At 38.8% G+C, this 17,301-nt stretch overlaps 1 protein-coding gene across 1 annotated transcript in view; it reads left to right on the forward strand.

Moving 5' to 3' along the window:
• Positions 1-16,244, forward strand: part of PolA2 (DNA polymerase alpha subunit B) — a 59,566-nt gene extending 43,322 nt beyond the window's left edge. The window contains exons 4-11 of the mRNA XM_045744879.2: positions 8,658-8,876; positions 10,787-10,960; positions 11,209-11,364; positions 11,654-11,768; positions 12,977-13,208; positions 14,659-14,853; positions 15,391-15,577; positions 15,942-16,244. Coding sequence (XP_045600835.2) covers positions 8,658-8,876; positions 10,787-10,960; positions 11,209-11,364; positions 11,654-11,768; positions 12,977-13,208; positions 14,659-14,853; positions 15,391-15,577; positions 15,942-16,088 — 1,425 coding nt within the window. The 3' untranslated portion in view covers positions 16,089-16,244. The remainder of the gene's footprint in view (positions 1-8,657; positions 8,877-10,786; positions 10,961-11,208; positions 11,365-11,653; positions 11,769-12,976; positions 13,209-14,658; positions 14,854-15,390; positions 15,578-15,941) is intronic.
• Positions 16,245-17,301: the final 1,057 nt, after the last annotated feature.

Below are 17,301 nucleotides of genomic sequence, written 5' to 3' on the forward strand. Positions count from 1 at the left end.
TGATATTTATAGTGTTCTCTGATTGTGCCAATGAAAACCCTACTCTTCTCTGGTTCTATTCTGCATTTCCTTCCACATCGTTCACTCCAGTATGTTGTTATTTTACTATACAGATTTAGGACCTGGCCTCCAGTATGTCTCTATGTGTATATTATTTATATCTCTTCTGCTTTCTAGGGAGAACATTTGGAGAGTTTTGAGACGATCCCAATAATTTAGGTATTTTATCGCGTCTGTTCTGTATTCTCTCTTTCAGCAATCTCTCTTGCTCTGAAGGGGGAAGTGAGTACTGAGCAGTACTCAAGACGGGACAGCCCAAGTGATTTGAATAGTACAACCATTGTGATGGGATCTCTGGATTTGAAGGTTCTCGTAATCCATCCATCATTTTCCTGGCTGACGCAATATTTGCTTGTTCATGCTCTCTAAACGTAGCTCGTCAGACATCATTATTCCCAAATCCTTTACATGTTACTTTCCTACTATGGGGCAGATTTGTGTTTTGTACCTTGTATTTTGTTTAAGGTCAAGCCCGGCTGAAATATTCAATTTGTAGTGTTCATGTGAAATGTCATCATTTTAGCAGATTTTTTGTCCCTGAGAGGAGCTTGTATTATGTATGGTGGAATGTGTGTAGTATCATGTGACACTGGTATTGGCGAGTGTATTGTGACGGAGCACAGCAGTCAGGGGCGTGAATTGCACCTCGCGTAAAGGGAGCGACATGACCACAAACAAAATTCTCAGGAATTGGCAGGATAGATAAAGGCATTATTTAGCACGGGTGTTTCCTCGCACAAGGGGACACAGGTGGAAACTGAATATTCTGGTGAGCCATAGAAGAGTGAATTATCAGGGGAAAGCGGCAAGCCATTAAGACCAAGTACAAAGCACAAAGAAGTGATGAGGATTTGGGATGGGACGGGGGAAATGGTGACCAGCCACTTTGACGGTCGGGGATTGAACACCCAACTGCATGGTGGGCCATAGACACGTTAGAGATAATTTTTTTAAGTGTCGGTAGTTATCAATAAATAAAATGCACTAGACAGTGATGTGGTGGAGGCAGATTCTATGCACAGTTAAAATGTAGATATGATAGATCCCAATAGGCTTAAGAACCTGTACAACAGTGTATTGACAGCTGAGTGCCGGGACCAATGAGCCGAAGCTCAATCCCCGCAATCACAATTAGGGGAGTACCAGTTTAGCTAGCAGATGTGCGGGTGGTGTGTTCCCTCTGGGTATAGCTCCCTTTTTCCTAACCTCCACCCCTCTTTCCATCTCCTATCACAGATATTCCCCCCCCTCCTCACCATCGTCTCCCTGTGGCAGGGGTACAAGGTGTTGGGAAAGGGGAGGCGTGGGAACCCGGCTTGGTTTACCTTCATGAGTGGAGGGGTGTGCTGGTGGCGGCCATCTTGATGGGGGAGGGGTGGGGGGTGGGGATATCTCAGGGTCGAAGTGGTTAAGGTGCAGAGATTGCGGTGGAGTTATCCCAAGGTCGGAGTGGTTGGGGTTTACTGGTATACTATAGTCGGGGACAGAATGTTAGTCTTATCGGTTGTCCATGCTGTCACTCGTCCAGTTACTGGAGAGATCTATCGGTACTTAACCTGACCGGCAGTGTGACGTACGGATCATCCATTCCACTCCGCCATTGAGGGAGGAGAGATTTGTGGGAATATTCCAGGTGGTGGATTGGATTTGAAGGCAAGGCTAAGGTGGTGATTACTTTAGATTCAGGGTAGTGGGAATATTCCAGGGTTCGTGAATTGATGGTGGAAAGTAAAGGGAAGGCGTTGTGGGTCGGGTACTGGCGTTGGTTGGGGAGGGGAGGATATTCCAGTTTGAGGGTGACGGTGGTGCCCTCTTATCCTCCACCATTCATGCCTCTTCACCCTCCCCCACCCGTTGCCTATGTTGTCACTGCTCCCCTTTTCACTCAGTTCTCCCTGCATTTATTTTCATAGCTCCCGCTCAATCATTGTGTTCTTGCTTCAGCTCCTTGCCTGTAGACCTCTGGGATTGTCACAATTTATACTCGCCCGTCCACACCCCGGCTTCTGGGTGTACGCATGCGCGTTGTTTGCAGGGGTGGATGTCAGAGTAGTGACTAATTGGAATGCGCCAAGTGAAATGGTGGAGCCATGCACAGCTGTAAATGCAGACAATTGACCCCAATAGGCTTCGGAACCTATACGCTAGTAGATTAAGAGTAGAGACAGGACCTAAGAACCGTGGTTCTTCCCCCGCCAACTAGGTGAGCACACAAACTATCTTGAAAGCATGCGAACTCCCAGCATCGGAAATATTCCTTGCTGCTTTAGAGATGTGACGACGTGTGTGAGGAATAAGTTGCTTCATAAAGCTCACAAGAAATATTGGAGCATAGGTAGGACATAGGAACATAGCATAGGAACCCTGGCCCCAGGCCAGGTTTGGGGAGTAGAGGAACTCCTGAAACCCCTTTCCAGGTATACTCCCGGGGGCCAGATTCACGAAGCAATTACGCAAGCACTTACAAACCTGTACATCTTTTCTCAATCTTTGGCGGCTGTGTTTACAATTATTAAACGGTTAGTGAGCTCCGAGGCACAAGGAGGCTGTTTATATCAATAACAACCGTTGATTGGGAAGTTTTCATGCTTGTAAACTGTTTAATAAATGTAACCAAAACCGTCAAAGATTAAGTAAAGATGTACACGTTTGTAAGTACTTGCGTAACTGCTTCGTGAATCTGGCCCGCGGCGCGTAAATATCAAAAAGTGCCAAAACCGGAAAGCTGCATATGGGACTATTTGGTATATAGTCTTGAAAATAAATATTATATAATGGATGAAAAGGCGTATACACGTTAATGTAACTTGTCAATTTAGAATTCTTTTAAGAGTTTCAAATTTCCTAATGAAAGATTGAAATGATATTTGGTAAACGTTACTTGGAGCAGTAATTATAACTAGTGGAACATTCTACCAAGTTACAAGGCTGAAGGAAATGCATAAAATAGTGGAGACGGATAAGAACAAAGGTTACTACAGTGTTGCTCTCTTGTTACGAGGTGGAAAGGTGGAGGGGGAGAGGGCATTGTTTGGGTAGTGTAGTACGGGCCGCTTGAATGAAAGCTAGTATAGAAGGCGTATGTTGACTGGCGTTATTCAGCCAGCATAAAGCTCTTTCCAGCCTTGTAACGCAATAGGTCAACAACCCAAATATGTTTCATGTTCAATCCTTTGTTATTTCACTTTATTGCATAATTCCTGTGCCACATTTGTTTATGTAGAAGTAATTAAAGGTTCGTATTAGGATATGGTATCGTATAGATGGGTATTTAATGTGCGTTAGTGATGTAATGTACTAAGTTTAAAGTTGACAGTGCCCCCAAACTCGCTAAGGAGTAACGTGGAAGAATTCAAATAACCAAAATGATTGTTGCATTTGGGAGAGGAAAAAGCTATGTAGATTTAGAATTTTGAGATTGTATTATGAATTAATTATTATACAGCGTGTCTTTTGTTTCCTGATGGCACGATATGTGGGTGACATCAGAGGTTGCCTGGGGCGCTCAGGCCAGTGATGGCGGCCGGGGAGCTGCGCGCTCACCAGCCACACTATACCCACTCCATGTCTTCCAAATAAAAACGACTAGTGAAATGAACTTGAAATTCTCATTATAGTTGTCCTAACTGCCTAGTGTTTAATACCGTGTGTATGTGGGTTATAAGCCTTTAGGTTACTGTGTGCATTGTAACTTTGGAACCTTGTGTTATTTGCATGAATTGGTTACGGGTGTTGGGCGAAGAACAATGGATGAGTGTTGACAAATATAAGCTTGCGACCTTTCGAGGCCGCTCTTGGTGTGGAGGGCGGGCTCCAGGGTTAAGGCCGTTGAGATAGTTTGAAATGTGGTCGCCACCAGCATCTCCCACAACACTCCCGCCGCTTTTCTTAGGATCCATTCTCTTGTTTGGTTGTATTTGTCTTCCACAAGGCGAGTGGTGGCGGTGGTTGTGGAAGGGTGGTAGGGGTGACCTCGGGAGCGTTCAGTCACCTGGGCGGCGGCTGGCGGGCTGCTGGTGCTGGTGATATTGGCAGCACCGCCACCTGGCTACTCTCGCCTCTTTTGTTGACCTCGTCTTGCTGAGCAGTCTGTGTGCGGCGGTGAAGGATCATATAGGTGTAAGGAACCTCTGATTGGGAGCCGGCCAGTTCCCGCGCTGATGCTGACGTCAGCCGGCGGGAAAATAACCTTGCCTGGCTCGCCCACCCAACTCATCTAGGAATGTCAATTGGGGATTTGTTCTGAATGTTAAAATTGGTTCGTTGGTGTTTACATTGTTCCATGTTGGATGGTCATCTTCTCTCCCTGGGGAGAGAGAGCTAGATGTGTCACTGGTGCTGGGTGGGTAGGGTTCTGGTGCATGTTGATTCCGCCATGACTAGATCCATACTCATCTAGCAACAGTAGCAGCAGGCAACAGCGGGGTCAGCAGCAGGCGTACACACAGACAACGCCGGAAGCAACAGTAGGCATACAGCCTGGTCACGACTGATAGCATGTGATATTAATCAGGTACTATTGCCGTATACAGCCAATTTTAAGTTAACTAAATTTAATTCTAGGTTAGTGGAAGTATTCATTCCACAGCCTGGTCAGGTAATTACATTGATTGACAGTTGAAAGGCGGGCGGAAAGAGCAGAGCTCAACCCCCGCAAGCATAACTAGGTGAATACATTTAGTGTGTTATTGACGTTTGCTAGAGATCGTCTTTGGCAGATTTGCGCTACTTAACGTGATAAAACACAGCATCTTCGTTTAAAGATGAAGAGTTTTTTGCCACATGGTGTGGTTAATGTGATCTAAGCCCATTATAAAGTCTAAACAAAGGGAAGGAAGGTTAAAGGGCGTATGTGCATGAAACAAGTCATTGAACTGGGGCCCGTGCAAGGTCGGTTGGCAAGGTTTTGGTAGTACTTAGTAACGATGAGGACCATAGTATATATACCGACGTACAACGCAATTAGAAGGTTGGAATCGGTACAATTGAATTTGAACAAACATGGAAATATTTTTTATTTGTTGCAAAGGCAAACTAGTGTAGCCTTGTGCTTCTTTTTATTTTATGTAGCCTTCCTGGCTACATAAATTAGGCCTAATAAACGCTTTGAGGCCTAATATAATAAATTAGTATGTGTGCGTGCACTATACTAGCAATATTTATTTTATAGCTCTTTTTGGACTTCATAAAGTGAATAATACCCAATTGTATCTAAACAGGACGATGGGTTGTCACTCATATGTGGCTGTTAACTTGTTAGACAAAATGGTGGTGAATTGAAATGGGACTAGACATCTGATTGGTTTAAAAGAGCCAAGATAGATATCTGTCGTGAGATGTGGGAGGTGAGGTTATTATCCTGCGATGTATGTATCGTAAATATATATAGTGGTGGACATCATATAGTTAAATTTTGAAAATCTTTGGTACACCCCAAGATTACCCATGGGATTGTACTTCAACAAGGCTTACCTGCTTGTGGCAGGTTAAGCATGTAGTATTGCTGCTGCTGCTACTGTTAGTATTGCTACTACTACTACTGTTGGTATTGCTACTACTACTACTACTGTTAGTATTGCTACTACTACTACTGTTAGTATTGCTACTACTACTACTGTTAGTATTGCTACTACTACTACTGTTAGTATTGCTACTACTGATACTGTTAGTATTGCTGCTACTGATACTGTTAGTATTGCTGCTACTGTTAGTATTGCTGCTACTGCTACTGTTAGTATTGCTTCTACTACTACTGTTAGTATTGCTACTACTACTACTGTTAGTATTGCTACTACTGCTAGTATTGCTACTACTACTACTGTTAGTATTGCTACTACTACTACTGTTAGTATTGCTACTACTACTACTGTTAGTATTGCTTCTACTACTACTGTTAGTATTGCTACTACTGCTACTGTTAGTATTGTTAGTATTGCTACTACTACTACTGTTAGTATTGCTACTACTGCTACTGTTAGTATTGTTAGTATTGCTACTACTACTACTGTTAGTATTGCTACTACTACTACTGTTAGTATTGCTACTACTGCTACTGTTAGTATTGCTACTACTGCTACTGTTAGTATTGTTAGTATTGCTTCTACTACTACTGTTAGTATTGCTGCTGCTGCTACTGTTAGTATTGCTACTACTACTGTTAGTATTGCTACTACTACTGCTACTGTTAATATTGCTACTACTACTGCTACTGTTAGTATTGCTACTACTACTATTAGTATTGCTACTACTACTATTAGTATTGCTACTACTACTATTAGTATTGCTACTACTACTGTTGGTATTGCTACTACTACTGTTGGTATTGCTACTGCTACTGTTAGTATTGCTACTACTGCTACTGTTAGTATTGCTACTACTGCTACTGTTAGTATTGCTACTACTACCGTTAGTATTGCTACTACTGCTACTGTTAGTATTGCTACTACTACTACTGTTAGTATTGCTACTACTGCTACTGTTAGTATTGCTACTACTACTGTTGCTACTACTACTACTGTTAGTATTGCTACTACTGCTACTGTTAGTATTGCTACTACTACTACTGCTACTGTTAGTATTGCTACTACTACTACTGTTAGTATTGCTACTACTACTACTGCTACTGTTAGTATTGCTACTACTACTACTGTTAGTATTGCTACTACTACTACTGCTACTGTTAGTATTGCTACTACTACTACTGCTACTGTTAGTATTGCTACTACTACTACTGCTACTGTTAGTATTGCTACTACTACTACTACTACTACTTAGTATGGCTACTACTGTTAGTATTGCTACTACTACTACTATTAGTATTGCTACTACTGCTACTGTTAGTATTGCTACTGTTAGTTTTGTTAGTATTGCTACTACTGCTACTACTGTTAGTATTGCTACTACTACTGTTAGTATTGCTACTACTACTGTTAGTATTGCTACTACTGCTACTGTTAGTATTGCTACTACTACTACTGCTACTGTTAGTATTGCTACTACTACTACTGTTAGTATTGCTACTACTGCTGTTAGTATTGCTACTACTGTTAGTATTGTTACTACTACTACTACTACTTAGTATGGCTACTATTGTTAGTATTGCTACTACTGCTACTGTTAGTATTGCTACTACTGCTACTGTTAGTATTGCTACTACTACTACTGTTAGTATTGCTACTACTACTACTACTACTGTTAGTATTGCTACTACTACTACTGTTAGTATTGCTACTACTGCTACTGTTAGTATTGTTAGTATTGCTACTGTTAGTTTTGTTAGTATTGCTACTACTGTTAGTATTGCTACTACTACTACTACTGTTAGTATTGCTACTACTACTACTACTGTTAGTATTGCTACTACTACTACTACTACTGTTAGTATTGCTACTACTACTACTGTTAGTATTGCTACTGTTAGTATTGCTACTACTGTTAGTATTGCTGCTACTACTACTACTACTGTTAGTATTGCTACTACTGCTACTGTTAGTATTGCTACTACTACTACTGTTAGTATTGCTACTACTGCTACTGTTAGTATTGCTACTACTGTTAGTATTGCTACTACTGCTGTTAGTATTGCTACTACTACTACTGTTAGTATTGCTACTACTGCTACTGTTAGTATTGCTACTACTACTACTGTTAGTATTGCTACTACTGCTACTGTTAGTATTGCTACTACTACTACTGTTAGTATTGCTACTACTACTACTGTTAGTATTGCTACTACTGCTACTGTTAGTATTGTTAGTATTGCTACTACTGCTACTGTTAGTATTGCTACTGTTAGTATTGTTAGTATTGCTTCTACTACTGTTAGTATTGCTACTACTACTACTACTGTTAGTATTGCTATTACTACTACTACTACTGTTAGTATTGCTACTACTACTACTACTACTGTTAGTATTACTACTACTACTACTACTGTTAGTATTGCTGCTGCTACTACTACTACTACTACTACTACTGTTAGTATTACTACTACTACTACTACTACTACTACTACTACTACTGTTAATATTACTACTATTACTGCTGCTGCTATTATTATTTATACTGTATTGCTCTTAACCATCCACTTGTTAACTGTCACCATCATGTCTGGTACTGTCATCTTCTGTCACTAGGTAAGGTTAGTCAATTATAATCATTGATGTCATCAAAATTTGTAATAATTTTATTAGGTGAAGCTCAAGATTGAGCTTCACCACTGATGAATTACTATGCATTTTGCATTGTGCATTTTTATTAGATTGTGATGTACATTTACAATATGGTGGTAGATCTGATAATCGTAACAAATGCGCTTCTTTTGATTGTGGTGTGAAGGTGTGGCATTACACTATATTTGTGATTTGATAAGGTGTGCTTAGAATGTGAGTGTTCTCATTTAATATCTTAATAAATATGATTTTAGCAACGTAACATTGAATTTAAGGGATGCCTTGCCTTGCGTTGGGGGCTGTGAAGGGGGGAAATGAAGTGGCTGTCTGTGATGTCATTGTGGAGAGTGGGATAACTATCAACAGTATACCAGATGATGTTTATTTGATGTGCATGTAATAACAGTATGTTTTGCTCTTGTGCAGGCTAACAAGCGGCAGTTAACACCAGATAAAAGTATCACAAAACGTCATGTTGGTCCTGCGCGCTCGATCTCGGCCCAGTTTTCGCCCGCTACTCTCTCGCCCAGTGTAGCAACTCCTTCACATAAATATTCTGCCAGGACAAATGCAGGTGGTGTTGTTGCATCATTTGGGGACTGTAGTGAGGCATCATGGAAAGCTCACCCAAACTTCATGCCAAAGGTAAGGGAATTGCATTGCATAAATTAATGTGCTAGTTGCTATTGTGTTCTGGAGATGGCGTCTACGCCATACAGTAGTTTAGATGCTCGATGCATATTTAACTAGAAGATATTGTTAATGATCTTGTACAATATCTTATCACAATGTGTATGGTGCAATGAATGACATGACTGATGGTTACTGGTCAATGTAAGGTACAGTATCTGATATCCCTGACATGTATAACTCTTCTTACATTTGTGCCATTGGCTATCCTCTATGTTTGCCAGATATGTAACAGAAAATGTTAAGTATGCCAAGACAACTTCTGTGATCATTATACAGTACAGCTCCGATTCAACACAAAATAATATAGGACCAACCCCATTTTGCTGCATTGGGTGGTCTGATGCAACCAGAGATGCCACCAGGATGCATTTCCCGTGCCCTATGGGCTATTTCACTTAAAAACAATTTCACTTCAACCTATAATAGACAACTATCAAAATGAACATGTCTGCAAAGAAATTTATTTCTCGCCTCCCCAGTCTCAAATAAAAACAAATTAATTTTTCTGCATCTAGCTCATTTCTCAAGTCCCCGGCTTCAAAACTCATTTTTCAAAAGGTAGCAGGGGCATGCCTGAGTGAACGACAACCTTGACAACTCTGAAAATCATAGAATTTGATTTTAAGTATCCTCAATAGCTTTCTCCAACTATTTCTTATAATATTGAGTCATCTACAAAAATCATCAGAAATGTGATTGTAGCCATATTAAGAGTTACCATTAATACCCTAATATTTACTGTGCTCTGTAGGCTGATTACACTGAGTGGACTTTATTTCAACTTGTCATATGAAGGACAACTACCAAGAGAACCTGTCTGTAAAGAGATTTAACTACATCTAGCATGTTTCCCATGCCCTACATTGAAATCTCACTTTGAAAGGGAAAAAATCCCCCGTTTGTGAACGAAAACCAGGGAATCTCAAAATTATAAAGAATTCTAGAATATTGGTTTAAGTATATTCAATGCCTTTCCCAAGACTTCTATTTCTTGTAATGCAGCACTCATCAATGAAAATGATTAAAAATGTGATTAAGAGACATTAAGTTAGCATTCGCCCAACAACAAAAAATCCAAAAACTCAGATTTGAGGTTTCACTGTACTGTACACTTGAAAATTTGACATCAAATTGTTATTGGTATTTGCTTTCTATTCATTTTGCTGTTCCTCTTCATTTTCATGGACCTGATAACCAGCTAGTCAAAATGTTAAACAGTATTTCTAGTGAGAAATTTGCCAAACCACGTGTTCCCGATGCATATATCATAAATACAATGAATGAGCAAATGCATGAAATATTTTAGCTGCAAAATACAACCAAGCTGCACCCTTCATACTTAGATTGAATTTTTTCTTGTTTTTTTCTTTTTACATGTCTAATAAGAGCTCCATATTCACCAATGATGATCATAGCACTTGTTGAACAAGATGAAAACATTTACATACATAATAGGGTTGCATTCAATACCTACCTGAATCTCTTAATGCTCTGCCACTTATTAGTAACAAATAGTGAACTTGATGAAATTCAGAACAATTAAGGGCTGTAATACAATTTTTTTTATCCTCAATGTGTGCAAATATTTAGTCACAAGTCATGGTTTTTTAATGTCAAATACCATACCACTTTTGTTGCATGAATGTAATGCACAAACTTACATACCGGCAAATAAATTTTTATGCAGTGAAGTTTTAATTTGGTTGTCAAACTCCTGTAGCGATAGGAATTGCTTATTGTAAATGTTTTCATGCTATGTTGCATTTCTTTTTTTCTGGAATGTCTTAAGATTTGTATTTAGCTTAAATTCTGTAGAGAGAGAGTGATAATTTTTTATTTCATTGTACATTTTCTGCTTGCAGGTTAAGATGCTGGCTATGGGAGGTGAGGAGCCTTTGACCAAATCATACAAGTACATGTTTGAGAAAATAAGAGATGCAGCTGGGGCTTTGGATGACTCTATCAATGTCCTAGCAGAGCAGATGAAGGATGCTCTTCAAGTTGAAGAGTTTTCTCATCTTAAAATTATGAGTAATGTATGTATGTATGTAAAAAAAAAACTAGTTAATTTTGAACATTAGAAATTTTCTAATAAGAGTACCTAAAGTATAATTTACAAGCATGATGAGTAGCATATGATCATATATATAGTCAAAACGAGTACTGTACGGAAGAGAGACTTTTAAACAGTGAGTCAAGGCATTATTTAATAGGACTTGTAACGGCATACATTTTTCCTTACATTTTTGTATGTTTTTAAAATTATACTGTACCATACTTGCAGGAGAGTATATCGGTAGTTGGGCGGATTTGCTGTGACAGCGTGGGTCGCCTGAATGCTGCTTCAGTATTGTTGGAGGGTTCACGTGAGATTGCCGGTGGTAAAACAGTCCCTGTTGATCTATCACAGCTTGACAAATACTCCCTCTTTCCTGGCCAGGTGAATGTTGCCTGCACGTTGTATTATTTAATGTGTTTATATCTTATGATATAAAAATTGTTATTTATAAATTAAATTTATATTGATTAGAGCCATAGTTTTTATTGTCAGGTAGTTTGCTTCAAATATCCAGAAAATAATGTGGATTTAACATTCTCTCATTTTTGGGTATGATATACAGTATGTTTACAAACGGGTATGGCTTTCTCATGTTTGTATTCCTTAATTTTTGTTATTAAATAAACAAACTGCACTAAAAACCCCATTTTAGTATTTTTGTGTTTTATAGATAGTGGGCCTCCGAGGAATAAACACAACAGGCAATAGATTGATTGCCAAGGAATTGGTGCCTGGAAAAGTTCTGCCTCCATGTAGCTCTCCTGTTACAATTACCAGTGCCACAGGTACCCCAAACATTTTTCTTTCTCTAATCCTTTGCTTATGCCATGCCCCTCATTGAACAAGAGCTTCTCACCTATATCTCACTGCACATTCAGAGTTAGGTTGGTTCCCTTAGCCCTGTATATTGCACATTTTAGTTACTAATGAACAGTAGTGTCTGATAAATTTGATGTCTTTTTGTCAGTGCATTATTTGTATATAAATGATGTATCTGAAGTTACCTTTACTGTGTAGTGGGTATCTCTTATAGGTATAACCCTATCTTATGGTTAATACAGGCAATTTTCTACATTTTTTTAAATATCAACTTTAAACACTAATAGTAATGAAATAGTAGTGATTATATAAACTGATAACACAGACCCCCCTTCCCAAGTTAGATTACATGTCGAGGGAAAAGACTGTAGACAGTATTAACTTAGAGTAAAGTAGATAATGAGGGTGCAAGATGAAAGTTGGCACTTGAAATTTACACCTGTTGTATTGAGTATACAGTTAACTAGAGTATATGAATAATGATAGAAAATCCAGGGGATGGACATTAATGCCAGAAGTACTTAATAAAATGGCAGCAACATATGTTAAATTATTTAACATGGGCAAGCATTCAGGAGCTTGAATAATGAATCTTTCAAAATCACTACATACATTAGACCAATCCTAGAATATGTAGCACCAGCATGGCAAATCACACCTAGCAAGCACAAGGTGTTGATTTACAAAGTGCAGAGATGAACTATGAGGAGAACTTGATTAACAGCACTAGGTGAATGACTTAAGAGGCGATGTGCTCAGTGTTTATGACACTGGGGTGAATATACAAAGTAGCTGGTCTTTTCTTGACAAGAAAAAATGGATAGAGGTACATGGGTGAAAGATTACCATTGCTACACTACAGATATAACCACCAGTAGGTTATCCTATGTCTATTACATTCACTTTGGCTTGACCAGGTAAAATGTCTTGCTCTCATCCGTGTGTTTGAAATGTCTACTGTAGTTAAATATACGTTGGACGAGAGCCTTTCAATTGTTTTATGAAGCTTGTCAGTGCTGAATGATTAGACTAATATGGGGGACAGTGCGATAAACGGTGCCTTTCTATACTATCAGTAGAGATATTTAATACAATATAAATTAAGATGTGATTTTAATGCCTGAATTGGCTTCATGGTAACTTTAATGTAAATAATCTCGTAATGCATTTGCAGGTCCAGTACAAGTGGTGGTGGCATGTGGTCCGTTCACAACGACAGAGAATTTGCTTTACGAACCACTCACAGATCTGCTAACTGCTGTCCACAAGAATCCCCCACATTTGCTGATACTTCTGGGCCCTTTTCTTGATGCTGCACATCCATTGGTAGCCAACAATGAGCTGGGAGAAACTCATGAAGCAGTGTTTAATCGATGTATACGAATTATTACATCTACACTAGAAAAGTGAGTGTAATTTTCCAGTCTTCTACTTAAAACTTAGGATTCTAATATTTTATATCTACATTATAATAATCAAAGTTTCCTGCCTACTCTCCCCATACTGGTTTATGTGGGGAGGGTAGACACTTTGCAGGTGCTGGGATTACTTTGGTTATTCAGTGCAAAACATGTAAATAGATCAATAAATGTCATAATCTGTAAATTTACATTCACCCCCATAAATAGTGTGTGCAGAAATTGATGCAATAAACGATCATTTTGTTCACCTCTGTGAATACAATATTTGAATTGCTATGCTACAGGGCTTGCCTTAAAAAAAAAGGAATTGCTGGCAAAGTAGGGAGATGGATATTTAACTCTAATGAACAGGACCAATAGTGTAATGGTCAATAAAGTAAAATCCGTAACATCCACTGTGAAGTTTGGTCCCCTAAGGTACCATACTTGCTCTCAGTACTTTTTCTCGTTCTCATATCAACAGTATCATCCTTTGCAGATGACATTAGGATTTTCATGAGTAGAGGACACAGAAAACCACCAATTTCATGTTACTCAGGTCTTTCAATAGGCCATATATGTTTAATGAAGATAGGTTCCAGTTCCTGGGCTATGGAAGAAATAAAAATGGACACCTGTATGTACAATGCAATCAAATCACACTAGAACTAAAAAGCAATGTAAAGGAGCTAGGGGGTAATCGTTTCGGAAGACACGAAGAACACAACCTTTTGAATCTTCGAAGAACGAAGAACCTTTAAAGAACACAATATAGTAGCTGTCAGGACAGGTTGGATAACAAGAACCGTTCAAACTAGGGATGCCATACTAATGATACTTTTTAAGACTTATTGAATATTGTTGCACAATAACAGCCCTGTTCAAAGCTGGTGAAATGGCTGACCTGAAGAGCATGCAAAGATACTATACTGCAAGATTCTGCTCTATAAAACATCTAAATTATTAGGACCCATTAAAATTTTTAAATCTGTATCCTTTAGAGTGCAGGTAAGAGGTACATAATAATTTACACCAGGAAAATATTAAGAGGTACCATAATTAGTATTGTGGACATGCTTCTCTAAATGGAGCACTGCATTGCTGGAAACTTTTGCTTGTACTTCAATTTTTTTCCTAGTCGATTGCTAGACTTGATAATAAATACATTAGATTCTTGAATAAAACGTTTTGATTACCAATGTTAATAACATACTCTTTACCACTTAAATGGTGTGGAAAGGCAGCTGGGAGAAATGTAGCAGAATAATATTGAAAATTATTGTAGCTGTTAATACAAAATTTCCCCATTTTGATGGCTCCCCGAGTCCATGAAGATGGGATACATATACTGTAGCAAGAGATTAGGAATACTGTACTCTACTGTGCTGTCTGCAATTACCTGGATTAGATAATTTTGTCTAGTTGAGCTGCATCTAACAGCCGTCTTTCTCTACAGCTTGGTGACGCAAGTCATTCTGGTGCCATCAAGCCGTGATGTGTGCGCGCCTATGGTGTATCCAACCCCGCCATATGATTTGGGTGGAAACCTTACGTGTGTGAGTGATCCTGCTCTTTTGGATATTGAAGGTGTGGTTGTAGCTCTTACTGCTACAGACATACTTTTCCACCTTGGAAAGGAAGAGATATCTTTGTAAGTCTTCCCCCCCCCCTTCCCCCTTTGGCCTTGTCAAATATAGTTCAAGCACATTCACTGTATTTACTAGACGAGTTTCAGAGGCATGGTAAAGCATGCAGTTTTTATTTATATTTCCAACCATGAATTGTATGGATGGATATCCTCTTTACAGTATAGTTAAGAGTAAATTTATGTATAGTATAAGTTTGCCTTGTGCTTCTGGCATGAAATTAGGATTATAGAATATTGACGATTGTCAGTAACTCTTTGCATTCTGGACCTCAGTACTGGCAGTATGTCAGAATTGTTTGTGCTGTACAGATACTTACAGTAATGTAATAAAAGTATAATCAGTCATAGGACTTAAATTAGTTAAGATGTATAGATATATGATATATCATGTGTGTGATGGAGTAATAATTTTATCATTGGACCCATGAACTGTGAACTTGTATTTTGCATTGGAATTTGTACCTATTAACTTGGAATTTATCTAAATATACATAAATGTTATGGGTTATTAATGGTAGTTCTTAACACTTTATTTTACAGCCCACCTCAAGGTTCGGATAGATTGGGTAGACTTACTCGACACATCTTAATGCAGCAGAGTTTGTATCCACTTTACCCAGGGCCAGAGGGCATCTGTATTGATCAAGAGCAAGCAGAAACCCATGCACGGCTACCATTTAACCCCCACCTGCTTGTTCTGCCATCAGATCTTCGATACTTCGTCAGGGTAAGTTCAACTTTCACTGGGGTTAATGCCACACAGTTTCTTCTGTGTGGAAAATTATAATTATAGAAAACTATAATTTCTGAGTGGTGATAGCCCCCCCCCCCAAGATTAGAGTGCAATCATGTGATAAAAGATGGTATTAATTTTTATAGAAGGCCGAGTAAATTTTCATAACTTATCCCCATATAATAATTTCCAGGTGCAATAAATATCTTGAAGCCTTTATTTAATTATGTTTAGACTATTTGTATAGAAATTGTGTATTGATATAAACCTCCATGGAAATGCTGTACAATATTTAGCTGTATACCAGATAATGAATTTGGATAATATATTTTTATTAATTTAACATTGTTTGCTGCAGGACTTGGAGAACTGTGTAGTTCTCAATCCAGAACGTCTAGCCAAGGGTCTTGTTGGGGGCACATACGCACAGCTGGAACTCCATCCTCCCGCAAAAAATGAAAGTACAATGGTTGGCTCGGTGAATGCTCAAATAGTTAAAGTTTAAAGAAATTTTTATACATCTATGAGGTTTTAAAATAAAAAAAATGCTTGCATAATTTCATTGATTTTCAACCCTTTAATTATGGTAGACCAAATATAATGTACTTCCTATGAATACATATTGTTATATAGAGAGTAATAAAATAACGTATTCACGCTTTCCATTATTTTATAAATCACAATATCCCTTAATTGGCCGTGGCCTTGACGTGAAGGAATGGGAAAGGGGTACTCGTGTGCCACCAACGTTTCGAATTAAAAAATGGTTTACTCAAATACTGAAGTCTGAACACTTCCAGAACAAGTGCTTTGTTGACTATTTTTCTTTTGAATCACAATGTTGTAAACCTCGCCCATGTTCTACATATAAACATAATCACCAACACCAATGTCTAAATATGAATTTATGAATGTCTTTGGGGTCGACAGCTAGATGGAATGGACTTGTCCAAGGATGGGTTACAATCCCTGGGCAGCCATTCACACTGCAGTGCAACCACTACATATACTCTTCCTACTGATCCTCCAATCAGACATAAATCAAGCCTTTCAGTGGGCTACAGAAAATAACATGGTATTTAATGAAGTTCCAGCTCCTAAGCTATGGAAAATATAAAAACAAACCACGTACAAAACATTCAAATTATACCATAGAAAAAAAATAACGTAAAGGATTTGGGTGTACTCACGTTGGAAGACCTTACCTTTTAAAGCACACTATAAAGTGCCTTCACAACTGCAAGAAAAATGACAGTTTGAAAGGCTCTTGTTATCCAACCTGAGAGATGGTATACCAATGATACTTTTCAAGACGCTAATGCTCTCGAGTGGAATACTGTTGCACAATGACAGCCCCTTTCAAAGCTGGAGAAATTGCTGACCTGGAGAGCATGAAGAGATCCTTTACTGCTAGAAGTCACTTGGTTAAACATCTAAACTATTGGGACCAACTAAAATGGCTAAATCTGTGTTCTTGAGTGCAGGTGGGAGATATGCATAATAGTTTGTGTGTGGAAAATAGTAGAGGCTGATCCCAAACCTGCACACACAAATAACACCACATGAGACCAGAAGGCATGGCAGGATGTGCAGAATACCCCAGTTGAAAAGCAGAGGTGTCAACATCAGAGGCCCAAGACTGTTAAACATGCTTCCACTACACACACAAGGGTACATAGCCTTCCCGGTTTGGTGCCTTCTTTTGATAATTACTTACT

Source organism: Procambarus clarkii, chromosome 22 (genome assembly GCF_040958095.1).
Source record: "Procambarus clarkii isolate CNS0578487 chromosome 22, FALCON_Pclarkii_2.0, whole genome shotgun sequence".
Lineage (NCBI taxonomy): Eukaryota > Metazoa > Arthropoda > Malacostraca > Decapoda > Cambaridae > Procambarus > Procambarus clarkii.